Source organism: Anas acuta, chromosome 1, assembly GCF_963932015.1.
Source record: "Anas acuta chromosome 1, bAnaAcu1.1, whole genome shotgun sequence".
Taxonomy (NCBI): Eukaryota; Metazoa; Chordata; class Aves; order Anseriformes; family Anatidae; genus Anas; species Anas acuta.
The window spans coordinates 158,859,752-158,873,703 of NC_088979.1; the positions used below are offsets into that span (position 1 = coordinate 158,859,752).

The 13,952-nt window shown below is 32.7% G+C and overlaps 1 protein-coding gene across 1 annotated transcript in view; it reads left to right on the plus strand.

The window, feature by feature from the left end:
* CFAP54 (cilia and flagella associated protein 54) overlaps window positions 1-13,952 on the plus strand; it is a 109,853-nt gene that overhangs the window by 14,648 nt on the left and 81,253 nt on the right. Inside the window, exons 6-18 of the mRNA XM_068658827.1 lie at window positions 1,052-1,195; window positions 1,634-1,747; window positions 1,839-1,940; window positions 3,683-3,881; window positions 4,704-4,799; window positions 5,660-5,772; window positions 5,889-6,057; window positions 6,719-6,804; window positions 8,412-8,546; window positions 9,632-9,782; window positions 11,554-11,621; window positions 12,441-12,569; window positions 13,196-13,343. Of these exons, the coding sequence (XP_068514928.1) occupies window positions 1,052-1,195; window positions 1,634-1,747; window positions 1,839-1,940; window positions 3,683-3,881; window positions 4,704-4,799; window positions 5,660-5,772; window positions 5,889-6,057; window positions 6,719-6,804; window positions 8,412-8,546; window positions 9,632-9,782; window positions 11,554-11,621; window positions 12,441-12,569; window positions 13,196-13,343 (1,654 nt within the window). The remainder of the gene's footprint in view (window positions 1-1,051; window positions 1,196-1,633; window positions 1,748-1,838; window positions 1,941-3,682; window positions 3,882-4,703; window positions 4,800-5,659; window positions 5,773-5,888; window positions 6,058-6,718; window positions 6,805-8,411; window positions 8,547-9,631; window positions 9,783-11,553; window positions 11,622-12,440; window positions 12,570-13,195; window positions 13,344-13,952) is intronic.

Sequence of the window (13,952 nt, forward strand, 5' to 3'; positions counted from 1 at the left end):
GGCCCTGGATGTTTTTTTTTTTTCTTCTTCTTCCTGGGCAATAGCTTGGTTGCAAGTGGGCTTGTGTTTCTTGAAATCTGGAGATACGCTGACACCTGGTGGCTATGTTTTTAGATGCAAATACTTAAAAATGACATGGCCTTCCTTCCCCGCTCCCCTTTTTCTTTAAAATTATCTTTGTAATTTTTGTCTTAGCTTCTTTTTCCCATATTAAAAATTGCACAGAATCTGAATCGGCCTATATTTGGTTTCTTTTCTTATTAGTTGCTTATATCAGTTGTTGATTGAACAAGAGAGATATCTCTACTTTATCTGACTGAAAACAGAAGTGATTTAGCACCTTGTTTAACATTCAAGTTTTTCTTATATAGGGTACAGAGGAACTAATCATAGGTATTTCAGATTCTTTTAATTTAAATTGAAAATCTGTAAATTGATTTAAGACTGAAGTTGTGCAAATTTAGTGCACCTCAAGAAGCAAAGCAAATAGAAGGGGAAAATACTGTTCCATCAATATAGCAGGGCTAATTCTATAAAGTGAGCAAGTGCTGAAATGACTATCTTGGGAGAGATATAAATACCCTAAAATTAAGAGCCAATTGTGTAGTTCCTTGGTAATAAATTGATCTAAGTGCAGGCTGTCACCGAAGGAGGCAAACTCTATTGCATCCCAAATCAGCTTGTGGATCTAGTTGAAAACTAAGAAAAAAAATCACTATAGCTGACACAAAAGAGAGGGAGAACTCTCGTAATAACAGCAGATGAGAGGGGATGGCAGGACTGCTTTCTGGTGACAAGTGGGCTGGAATGGTTAAGGTATCTCAGAGGCTAAAATATAATACTTGCCCACAGTTTCAGATGGAAAAACAATAATAAGCAGGGAGAGTGTTTTGTAGTCAACAAAATATTTTAAAAATTAATATAGATTTAGATTTCTTTTTAATTTGTCTTACCAGAAAAATAAGTCTTCGTATGTGTTCCTAAGTGATAGGAAGTGTATTCATGTAGTATAAAAAACCGTTCAGTTTGAAACTGGATTTCTTTATTTCAGGTGCTGGAATACTTACTTTGGGCGAGTATATGTATGGAATTATCCATTCCACTCTTATCTGTACATTATTTGACATGGAGAGCCACTCTATATGCTGCAGTTTCTCAGTGTTATTTTGATTGTCAAGCTGGCATTCATGGAGAGGTATCCTGATTTACCATATATAACCATAATTTCAGATGCAAATAAGTGGGAAATAAATATTTATTTAAATATTCCTGATTGTTTCTAGATCATACGCATTTAGATTTCTGCCTGTATTCCAAAATTTAACTGTAATGTTGGGTTGTTTAAATACGTATATGAATAATCAATTCAAAGTTGAATACTTTGTATTGTAATAATAGTCACAGATTTCTAGCATTAAGTTGTGATCAATCCCCATGCAGATATACAAAAGACATTTTGCAAAGGTTTTCTTTTTCTTTTCAACTATTGCTCATGACCTGGCTTTCACTGCAGTCCTTTGCAGTTGTCTGAATTCAAGAATGATGTGACTCTGAAATTACACCCCAACAATCAGAACAGAAAAGCATAGTATCAGTTTCAGTTTTGTTTTTGTTTTTTTAATACTTTGGACAGGTATTTGCTCGCCGTGGTCTGATTAAAATTGATGAACTGAAGCAATTAGAAAATATCAGTTCTTCTCAAGAAAATTCAGAAACGAGAAAGATTTTTAGAGAGGCCACTCTTAAGGTATCATTTTGAAATTAATTATTAACAGTTACAGTAGCTACAATCTTTATGAGCAGAGCACATAACACAGTTATTTTTTCCTTTGTGCCAGATGTCAGTAATGATTTTCAAAAGAGCAGTATATGAATCCAGAAGAAAACCAAAAAACTACTTTCGACCTAAGTTAAGAGTTAGCCTGAAAGAAGCACAAAATGTAAGTTTAACATTTTGTATAATCCCTATCTTTGTTTACTATTTGCAGGTGATGAGTATATGATATAATTCTGCTTAATACACATAGTGCTGCTCACAAGGAGAAGGCTCTCATCACTCAGTTTCATTATTAACATAATCTATCATTAAAATGTAGAATAAACTTCAAAGGAGAGAAAATGTAGCAATTAATTCTATGGGGAAAAATTCATTTTATAGCATTTTTTTCCTTTAACAGTTACATTAACAAAAAGAGAAATTTTGTTCAAATTCATACCAAGTGTATGTGGGTTTGCTTTGCTGTGTTCAATTACTGTGAAGATAAAGGGGGTACTTTGAAAAAATGCTACAGTGTTTGTTTGTTTATGAAGACCACTTATTTTTCTGCAAGATACCATGAGTTAGAGAAAGGTATCCAGAATAAAATGTAGACCTTTAAAGAGGTAATTAATTCCCCTAAATATCACTAGTCCATTGTGTTCCTTTCAGCCATTGTTAAAGATGAGTGATCCACTGGTGTAAGAATTATTAAAAAAAAAAAAAAAAAAGGCTCTTTTGTGTGACTGTATTGGGCTGTGACTGTATTGTATCAGAAGTAACTGAGATTGTTCATTTGATAATTTAATAATAAAATTATAATGAAGTTATACCAATATGCTACAGATACAATCCGATTACACTGAATACTGCTTTTACATAACTTACACATCAAAGCTTTATAGAAGATTATCTGATACCTTGCTTTCAAATCATTGACTTGAGCCATAATTGATAGTGCACTGCACAACGATTTTGTTCCAACCCTCACTTAATGGAAATTACCTGTTACCTAAGTTAGGGACCAAACCTAAGCATGTTCAAGACTAATCTTGAAGAGATTAGTCTTTTTTTTCCATCATGTACACATCTGAGCTTGTCTTTAGATATTAATTTGGAAGCTAAAATAGAAGATGTGGATGCAGCAAAGTGAGAAGGAAATTCCCCCGATTTTGTCTTGTTAAATGTACCTAGAAACCATTCTGAAGTGTTTTTATTTGGGAAAGTGGTAAATAAATAGAACTGAAATGTTGATGGAGTAATAAGCAATGCTTGTAAATGCTGTGTCTCTGATTTACTTTGTGTGGTAGCAGTGTGGTTAGTGAAGTAACAATCATGTAAACAGGACACAAATAAAACGCTGAAATATTTTCTTATGTAGATCTCTGTCAATAGTGGAAGAGACCAACTTTTTTTTTTTTTTTTCTTGGTGTGTTGTGCATTGCATGTTATGTTTTTGTGTTATGCTATTTGAAAACATGCAAGTCAGTAAAGAGAACGACATTTTGCTCTCACTGCAGTGCTGAGCATCCCAATCTTTCTCTGATTTTCTGGTAAGTGTGTAGTACTTCGCTCCTGATGATAAAGTTTGTATCGTTATAAGGAAAGATCTGTGTGACTTTGAACTGTGTGGCCTTACTACACTTTTACTCATAATTTCTACTGTTATATTTCCTAAGTGAAAAGCCATACAGCAGTTGTGTGGTTGTTAAGAAATTATGAAACTTCTTAAGTACTGTACCCACTTAGCATGAGGCTTTGCTATGCCTTTGAAGCATGAAATTCATAACAATTTATTTTACAGCATATTATTTTCTGTTTTAAAAATGTTCTTTCTTTCTGAAGGAGAACTGTTTTGAAAGAAATCTTGCTTTTTTGTAACTGGGTTTAGCTATTACAAAGCTTACGTTACTTTTTCCTACTCAGCTGTCATGGCCTCGCACTACTACTGAACGTCTGCTGACAGAAATGTTTGACTGTACTGCAGCTCAGTTCCTTGCCATCCTGGAAGCTCTGTCTGATAGCAGTAGGCATGTGCTGCGCCCAGCTCCTCCCGTTCCTGATGAAATTGAAATTCGTGATGTCATTTCAGAGCTTTTTTTTGCAGGCCTGGAAATCCTCTCAGGTAACAGCATAAAGAACCAAAAAAAAAAAAATGTTGGAGAGCAGCCCAGACCTCCGTTTTTTTTTTTTTTTTCCTTTGCTATAAGAGAAAGAACTTGCCTGAAGGCATATATTTCATTTAGAACAATAGCACCTGTCAAGGCAGACATTCTTTTTTTACCTTTATAAACTTTAAGATAAAGGGCCAAATTCTGTTGTCTGTTATATCAGCAATAATCTACAGTATTTCATACCGTAAGACCAGCAATAAGAAGTCAAGGGAAAGGGAGTGGATAGGGAGACATTAGTGCTTATAGTGTTTGCTTTCCCAAGGAACTGCTATGTATACTGAGGCCCCTTTCCAGGAAGTAGCTGGACATCTGCCTACCAATGGGAAGTAGCAAAAAAAATCCTCTTTTTCACATTGCTTGCACATACAGATTGTGCTTTTATGTATTAAACTGACTTGATCCTTATCCACAAGCTTTTCCATCTTACTTTCTCCTGTCCTGTTGAAGAGAGGAAGTGAGAGAATGTCTGGGTGGCCATCTGACAGGCAGCCAAGGTCAATCCACCACAATGGGTTTTGATTTTTTTTTTTTTTTTTTAATACACTCAAAGATAGATATAAAACTTGAGAAAAACATTGGACTTGAGGATTCCTTCCAAAATGTTTTTGCTCGGCTATGGTCTAAATATAGCTACAGGTAGAAAGATATTCTGTTAATAAAAGAATCTATAGAGACTAAATACACTTCAGAATCATATTTACATGATATTGTTACTGGCTAATTGTACTATAACAGGTCAAATAGACTGACGTAATGAATTGTCTATTTTAAAGGTGGAATGAGCACTACTGGTATTCAAGGAAGTCATTGCACTGATAATTTTGGTACAATTAATGCATCATCAACCCTTCTGCAGTTGATACTAACAGGTAAACTAGCTTTCAGTTTTCAAAGGACCCAACAGTGCAAATGCTTAGTGAGCAGAACACGTTAGAAGCAGTTGTATTCATAAAGAGATTGCAAAATGCTCTTCTCTTCAAGTGAGATATACATTCAAAAATAGAAGTGAGATGTGGTAACAGAATGGTTGCCATAAGCTTCTTGGAGATCCTTGGACCAACCATTGTGCTGCTTCAGAAAATGAGTAATTACTAAGTCAATATATCTTTTAGCTGAGTGACCATGTGCCCAGCTAATACGACAACTGTGGAACATTCTTAGGACTGTAGGACACTGATGAATATAATAGCTAAGCCATGTGCTTAGAGATCTAAGGATCAGGAAGTCCCTTTTCTTCCTTACTGTGGTTTGAATAAACTTGAAGCATGAGAAAATAGACACCCTAGGTGTACATTACATATTTTCTAATACAGTAATGAGAAATGCTCAGCCATCTTGCAAGAAGATGTTTATGTTTCTATTCATTATTTTTTAGTAAATTGCTGGGAAGAAGTATCGCTGTGGGAGGATACCCAGATTTAAGCTCTTTCTGCCACAGGGAGGACTAAGTCCTTGATATCCTCTACACAGAAACATTACTAAGTAGCACAGCCTCTTTTGAATGTAACAGGACAGTGCAGATACATCATTACAGCAGTGCATAAGTGGAGGCATTACAACAAAATAATGAAGCTATTGTATTGTAGAATTGTTAAGAAATCCTTCAAGATTATGCTGACTACGGTTTTCTCTTTGCTTTTATAATACCCAAATTATTGCTTAAATTAAACTTCTGAATACACCTATATGTAAAATATTAAAGACTAAATATTTTTTGTCATCATTGCAGAAGAAAAGGGGGTGCCTGGAGATGCTGCTGTGAAATTTATAAAATTGGCTTTCAGCTATGAGGAGTGGGATGTGTTTGATTCTGCTGTTGAATTTGTTACTAATTTTCTTCAGGTAATCATGATGCTAATTAGACACTCTTTATGTAGCCTTTTCCTTTGTGGGTAAGGAGGAGTATTCAATTTACGCATTTTTAAGACAAATTTCCATTCATTGTTTCTATCAATTAGGCTCAAGATGACCCAAGATGGAAGAAGGCAGAAATGGAACTGAAACTTCTGACACTAATGCAACCTTTACTATTTCCAAGAAAATTTAAATGTGGCTTTTCTGTTACTGAACCTACTACCAGAGAAGCTAGGGTGCCTCGTGGTTCTGATAAGAAACAAACATTAAGAAGTGAGTGTTGTTCAGTTATAGCTGTGTTTGCATTTCAAATATTTTTGCAGCAACAAATTATGTTTATTGTTTGGAAACTATATTATATGGTGCATACAGTATTGTGTGAAAAAACAAACAAACAACAGCAATTGACAAATTGTAACTTACGGATTTTTGTCCAATTTTCATTTGCCAAATCTGAGTTTATACTGTTTTTCTCAAATGTGAAATGACCTGATTAGATATGCATCTTGTTACATGCAAAGATGTAATATGAATGAATGTAACAGATTTTTCAGGAGAAAAAGTGAAACAGCTATGTTTGACTTTCTTTTGCTCATTCTTATACTTTTATATACTTAAGTATACATTTATTTAAATTTTCTTGCCATCAAAGCAAGAAAAACTTACTGAATTAACTAATTTAATTCTATGACATTCCAAACAAAATTCCAATATCTGGAAAATTCTATTTCAAAAAATAGCAATGTTCACTTTTCACAAAAAGTGAGTAAACATGGGAATATCTGTCCCCTCTGAATTTACTATTTCTTAACCACATTATCTGCTGGCATAAATTTGTAAGTGAATTCACTGAAATGTGTTCAAACTTAGGTTTGTAACTAGAAATAATGTCTTGCTATTTCTTTTTTCCCTTTTTGATAAACATTGAATGTAGAGGGTTCCTTAAAGTATGCAGAGCCTTCTCACGAACTTACCGTTTTGGCAACAACAGTATTTTCCTGTGTCTCCACATCTAAACAGGTATAACAGAAGTAGAGACATTTCTGAATTAATTACTTAATCTGTAATGAATGTGCATTATTTAAGAACACAGGAATCAGTTGCATTTACAAACTACAGCTAAAAAATAAAATAGTGAAAAAGAAAAAAACACACCTCTAATATGTAATCAAGTTTTGATTATAGTTTTTATTTATCTTTATAATTTATATTATTTTATTTATAATTTTATTGGAGATTTTATAATTTTATTGGAGATATGTAATCAGGCTACAAACGTTTAATAGATACTAAATCAATTTGGAAAACCATAGACTTAATTACATGTTTCTACCAATCAGAAATCATACTTCTTTCAGTATATTTGATTTAGATGGGCAAAAATGCTCATTTCTGCAATATTTATACAAATGAGAGCCTAAGGAATGAAAATGCCTTTATAGCAGCTGTATGCCTTCAGTTAACAGTAAATTCTCACAGAAAGCAAACTAAGAAGCAACATCAACAACAAAACCAAGAGGAGTGGGACTTACCTGCACTGAAGTCTCTACTACAAAATAACACCATTCTATACCTAATGGTTTATTCCCAGAATAACCACTTGTAGTTTACTTACTCAGTCTGAGATTTTCCTTTATTTGCCACCATGAGAAAAAAAAATACAGTTAGTTATAATTTGTTTTACAATAGACTAAAGAAAAACATCCTTAGTAAAAAACAAAAACAAAAACTTCTGCTAACATTTTGCATGTCTTCACTGTAAAATTAATTCTTCCGCAATACCCAATATACATGAAATCTTATACTCATGTACATTCAGATGCATGATTGTATGGATATAGTGGTCTTGAGTTTCATTGTACTTGGGATACTAGTCCAACTCTGGTATAAATGACAGCGAACATGTACTGATCCTTTATCACTGCTTAGAAGGTGTTAACACAGTGTAGATAGGCTCTCTTGCCTTTTAAGGTGTGTTAATTAGGAGGTTAACTGCATGGAGTTTTCAATTTGTTAATTATTCTTTTCATAAAGTGTAGATATGTTTTAAAAATTCTTTCAGTTGTTAGATATTCCACTGCAACCTGTTTTTTTTAGTTGTTCTTCAGTGCTACTTCATCTGAGATGTACCAACAACCCATGGAAGTCCTTGCTGTCAATGCAAAATAAAGCCTTCTAATTTAGATCTCCTTCTGCAAATATTTAAATACTCAAATAAAACAATTCCCTAGGTTAATATACCTGTTAAAATACATTCTAGTTTTCCCACAATGTGTTGACTATTATAGCATTTCACAGATACTTAATGTCCTCTCCCACGTAAGTTTAATTTCACTGCTTTCTTTGCCTGTATCACTTCTAAAAGCTTGACAATAAAAAAGGAAACATTAATAATAATAAAAGCTGCTAAACCCATATTGTCAGGAAAAGAAAAGCTTGGGTGGTCTATGAGAAACTACTTTAAAAAAGCATGTATTTCATAAGCTTTCAAAATGTTGTCACCCTTATAATGAAGATAAATATGATACTGATTTATTTACTTACTTTGAAAACTTTTCAGTGCTTATGTACTGTGTATACATACCTGTTTCTACAATTATGTTTTTTTTTTTTTTTCTTTTTTCTAGAATATGCAACCTGACAAAGAAATACTTTTTGATGTAATAACGTTTTTGTGGCAGAAATGTAAAACGGGACTTCAGCAAATCCAAACAAGTGGAAGTGGATACTTTAGATGTATCCACAATTACAAAGCTTGCAAAGTACTTCTTTATTATAATGTGTTTCTCTTAATATGAGTTTTGTCTGCTGTAGTAAAGCCAAGATAAAATACTGGTTTGTCTCCAATCTAAGTACATTTTCATATGGTAAAATGCAGATAAATTGAATTCACTGAAAATGTGGATTGTACATGCACTCTGAACAGAATTCGCTCCTATATGCCATATCAAAATATCTCTTACCTTTTTCCAGTAAAATAACCCACTGTTGGCCAGTGGGGCATCACAGAAAGAAGCTAAAATAGTGAAAGCATTTGGACATGCTGTGAGAAGCAGCATTTTGTGTGTTGTGGTGGAAAGCATGCGTATAGTTCAAGAAAATTCCCTAGATAATTGAAAACAGTATCAGAAACCTTATAGCTTAATAGAAGGGAGGTGGATGTTAACAGTATTTGGCCCACTTGATAGAGCCACAGCCTTATCTTGAACTTTTCCTGAGACTGTAAAGCTATTGGTGAAATGTTATCATGTAAAGGATAAGTTAGTAGTTTCACAGGGCTACCAGTAAATAGTTGATGTAGACCAAACAGTTTCTGGAGGAGTGTGTTTTGTGACCTTGATCCCTATAAAAAAAATGAGATTCACCAGAATGTAGCTTATAGTTAATTTCCTCTGCATGTACAATAGGAGCATTCAGGTCTCTTATGCTGTTTAAATGGGAGGAGATGGGCAAAGGAGAGAGGTACATGATCATATCTACTGTAACGCTTACTGCACTATGACAAGATACAAAGGTTGTGCCGGTAGGATGTTCTGTAACCTTTCTAGAATAATAAAAAATAATTGATTTTTAAAAGTAAAGAAACAAAACAAAACAAAAACTGTGTTCTGTCTAAAGAAATAGAGTGGTGGCATTCAAAAAAAACCACAAACGAGCAACAAAAAAAAACCAAACAAGTACAGGAAAGGAGTTGTGGTAAGGTTTATGATTATTTTTTTTTTTACATTTTTTTTTTTGAGTGCAAAAGTGTTTCTGCCTCTGCAATATATCTTCAAAATATCTTCAAAAACTGTTTTAATCTGTTTTGTTTCTTTTTTTCTTTCCCTCCTTTTTTTTTTTTTTTTAGTGGGTTTATGTACTCTGGATAATAAATGAAGTAATTCAGAAGAGTAACATAGCAGACACTGATGTTGTAATGGTAATAGAGGTAACCTTAAATCTAACTGCAATATTGGAAAATACAGCTGATTCTACAAGTGAATCTAAGAAAAAAACAGGTAAAGCTTTCAACAAAAAAATAACATTCTTTCAAGCTACTTTCAAGAAACTTTTAAAGATTTTTTTTAAGAATTAAAAGCTTTGACAAATATACATATTCAAAAATAATTGTAAAGAGATTGTGTAGCGTAGTATGATAAATTTTTGTAAACACAATTTCATTCATAATCAGATGTAGCGAAACCTGATTTTCAAAGGATTTATGTCTTATTTCCTTCCATTTCCAGTTCTATTGAACTAGTCCCATTTTGAGTCCCTTTTATGACTCATCTTCTACACAGTTTTTTTTTATATGTCTCTTAGCCCCTTCTTAGTAGCCTCAGATCATCCATAAGTTTTCTGAATATTGGCTAGGCAGAAGGCAGTATGTGCTGTGGCTCATTTGGAGTGCTCAGATGTTGGTTGACTAAGGACAGTGCAAGCAAAAGAGGGAAACATTGACTGCATACTGAAGCGTTTGCTTTTATTGGGTGATTAATTTCCATCTCTTGTCTACACAAGTATTGATTTTTGTATAGGGATTTAATTGTCTTTGAAAATGAACTTGGCTGATGTCATTGGGATATAAAGCAGTAACATTAAACATATTTCCTTAAAAAACCTCACTAACACTGTAAAATATGAATATTTAGATATAATTTTGAAAATTCTCTTTTGCAGATGTAGGGTCTTGTAATATTATTGCTATTTTTCATAATTGGTTTACAATAGCTAAAGAGTAGATGTTAAAGACCCTTTTAAAGCATACCTAGGAACAGAAGAGAATGACAGTACATTTTGTATTTTTGAAAGTAAGAAAATCTTGGTACACTACTATTCTATTATAAGGTAGAGTAGGAGTTGTTTTTTGCTGGTTATGAAAATCATACCATTCGGATGGAGATTGGATGAATCCTCATTGCAGCATAACAATTACTCTTTTTCACTAAGTGTAAATGCTTTTTTTTTGGAGGTAAAAAGCTGAATAGTTGATTCAAAACAGGCAGTTGAAAAGCCAGTCAAACACATGTTTAGTGTGAGTTTTTTAACTGAATGAATGCTGAGTGAATACAGATTTTCTTATATATGAGAAGAATCTACAGAAAAGCAGAAATAAATAGGCAGACAAGGTGCAGAGCTCAGGAGTGACCAAAAGGTTGTCCCTCTGAAAGGGCAAACATTTATTTTGGCAAAAAGTTGAGAGCTGCAATTGAGAGCAAAGAAGCTGCTTCCTCTTGTTTTGGAAAGAAAGACATAAGCCTGGGTAAATTTTTTATAAAAGAAAATAATTTAAAGAATCGAAATGAATGTTAAAAGGGTGATAATACCCCTTCAAGGAATATTAAACTGAAATATTATGTAACAAAAAATGTGACCTTACATATTTACAAACCACCCTACAGGTTAAATTATCATTAAAACACTTGTGAATTACAGAAAATTTGATTTTTCATTTTAAAATTAATCAAAATATATGTGAATGCTATAACAGTGTAAGGAACTATGAAATGAGTCCTATTTTTATTGGTTTCAGTCTAATGTTACTATGAAATATAGGGTACATTTGAAAAAGCAACTTCATTAGATAATCTTATACTAAATTATTATAATTGTACATGGGTAACTATAGTGTTTAAACCCTGAAAATCTTTTCAGGAAACAATATAATTATCTCCTGTAGTCTAGTACCAAAGAAATAAATTATTGCCAGACTCTAAAGTTAGTGGTAGCTCTAATCAAACAGTAATAAAATTGAACACATTTCATTTCACTTTCTGTTTTTTTTTTCAGATAAAAAAGGAAAAAGAAGTGTCTCTCTCACAGAAGATGAAACCCGTGATATTCCTGAAATATTGATGGTAATGTCTAATTTGTTTTCATTAATACGGCTTTTTTGGATAGCATAAGAACACTTATTCCCGCTTGAAGCATTTTCATACTATCTTGTATTTAGTTTTACAAAGTTGAAATGATTAATGTAATCATTCTAGTGCAGAGGAAAAAAAAATATTTTTTCAAATTAAATAAAATCTGAAAATCTTTGTGTAGTCTTTAATAGACATCTGTGATATGGAAAAAATTTATTTGAAATGTTTTTTTCAACATGATCATACTGATTTCTAGACTTTCATGTCAATGCATAGTACAAGCTTTAAAAGGTTTAATAACACATCCTTTTAAGATCACACAAACTTTATCCTTGCTTCATTTAGGGAGATATTTTGGATTTTGCTTTTGATTGTTTTTGTAAGGGTGATGTGGAATTGATGGAACATCCTGGGAATCCTTGCTTTGTTTAATGTGTTCAGTACTCAGCACTGTGCAGTAATGTCAAATCAAATAGTTCATCATTACTTAATAAAAAACAACAAGAAGAAAAGACATGCATCTGTTTGAGGATTCAGGAATTTTGTCAGTAATGTCTTAATGCCTTAACACATGGAGAAGCTTCAATTCAGTGACAGTCTACTTTCAGGAGTTGGTTTCTGAGATGCCAGTGTTTTCATAACACCTAATGGAGCGTTATAAAATTACTTGTGAATAATACTGTTTGTAAACTTATTTCTCCAAATTCATTTTCATTCTGCTATGAACTAGACTCTTTGACTTAGTAAATTGTATTTTAAGAACTTAGGGAAAATTCATCCTAAGTTATTAAAATTTCATTTTCATCTTAGAAAAGTCCTATGGAACAGTTACAATTTGCTTATGAAAATCTTGAAAAAGCAATTAATGAAATCAACAAATCTCACTTAATGACCCTTCTACCAGATGGAACGTCAATATTTGACAACTGCTGTACAAAGGTAAATTCTACAAAAAGCTACATGGCAACAAAGTCTATAAATAATATATTGGATTGGACATGAAACTCATATTTTCTTCTTTCTTATAAATCTTCGTATTATCAAATGAACATCATTTTTTGGTCCCATGTAAGTAGAGAACAGAAAAAATAAATTCATAACATTTTCTCATTCAGTAAGAAGCTATGAATTCTTTTAGGTTTTCTTTTTGTTTGGAAATAAATATAATTTGTAGTTTTCTTCTATATTGCAGAAACAGAAATCCTATTCATTTGTTTGCAACTATTCATTATTATAAGTAATTTTGGCTGTTGGAGGGAACCCAGCTTTTCTAAATTCTACACCAACATGATCTTTGTTTTGTGGACTGATAACAAAATAAACCAAAATTTTCTACAGTTTCATATTTATTATTAATCCTGTTTTCTATTGATTGCCAATTTTTGTCTATTCTTTGTCAGTTATCCATGCTTCTCTATGTCTAGATGTTGTTCTTCTGTGCTTTCTTTAATGACTGCATACTGCAGTCATTAAGTTTAAATACTGCAGTTATGATAAAATTTCAGAGTTCGTCAATTTACTGAAATAAGTTTGTGCTTGCTTAACTACCACTTTCTATTTATTAGGTGGACTCAAATGGCCAGAATTTGAATTCTGTTTTGGGTTTGGGTAATGATAAGACAGGAACAGGTAATAATTTTTTAATGGATTTACATCTGGAGCTTATTCAGGCCCAACATCGAATAGCTGTGAAACTTCTTAAACTGACACAAGGTAAGTTGCAATAATGCTAAATGATCTTCATAGGTTGCTTACAGTCCTCTGTTAATGTATTTTGTGATACTAAGAAATAAAGGAGCATTTATTTTCTGAGGAAGTGCAATTGTAGGGCACTTGGTGCTTGGTGCATACAGACAGAAATAATAACTGAATTTGTAGAATTTTGATTTACCATGATACATATCTCTAATCTATACCAAATCAATAGGAGTTAAACTTTGCTAACAGCTACTGGTTTTGATTCCTAGGCAATTTGTTAAGATGTTTTATTTATAATATATTTTCAGTTAAGAAGTTTCAGTCAATAAGAGAGAATTAGAGAATGTGATGTAGACTTTTTTTTTTCCTGTAATGCAGGAAATTTTTCTCTGAAGAACGGGGCTTGAATATTTTAATCAGTGCTCTTTGTAATCTCAGTTTCTACTCCTATAAAGTTGTTCTTAACTCTTCCAAGTCAGCAGAATTCCCACTCTTGCCAAATATCTCCTGAAAGAGTGCTGCTGTTCTTCCTTTTTTTTTTTTTTTTTAATTAAAAGATAGTGTTAGCTTGACACTACGGTTCCCATGTGAACTGCTCCCTGTGATTAAACATGTTCTTTCTTT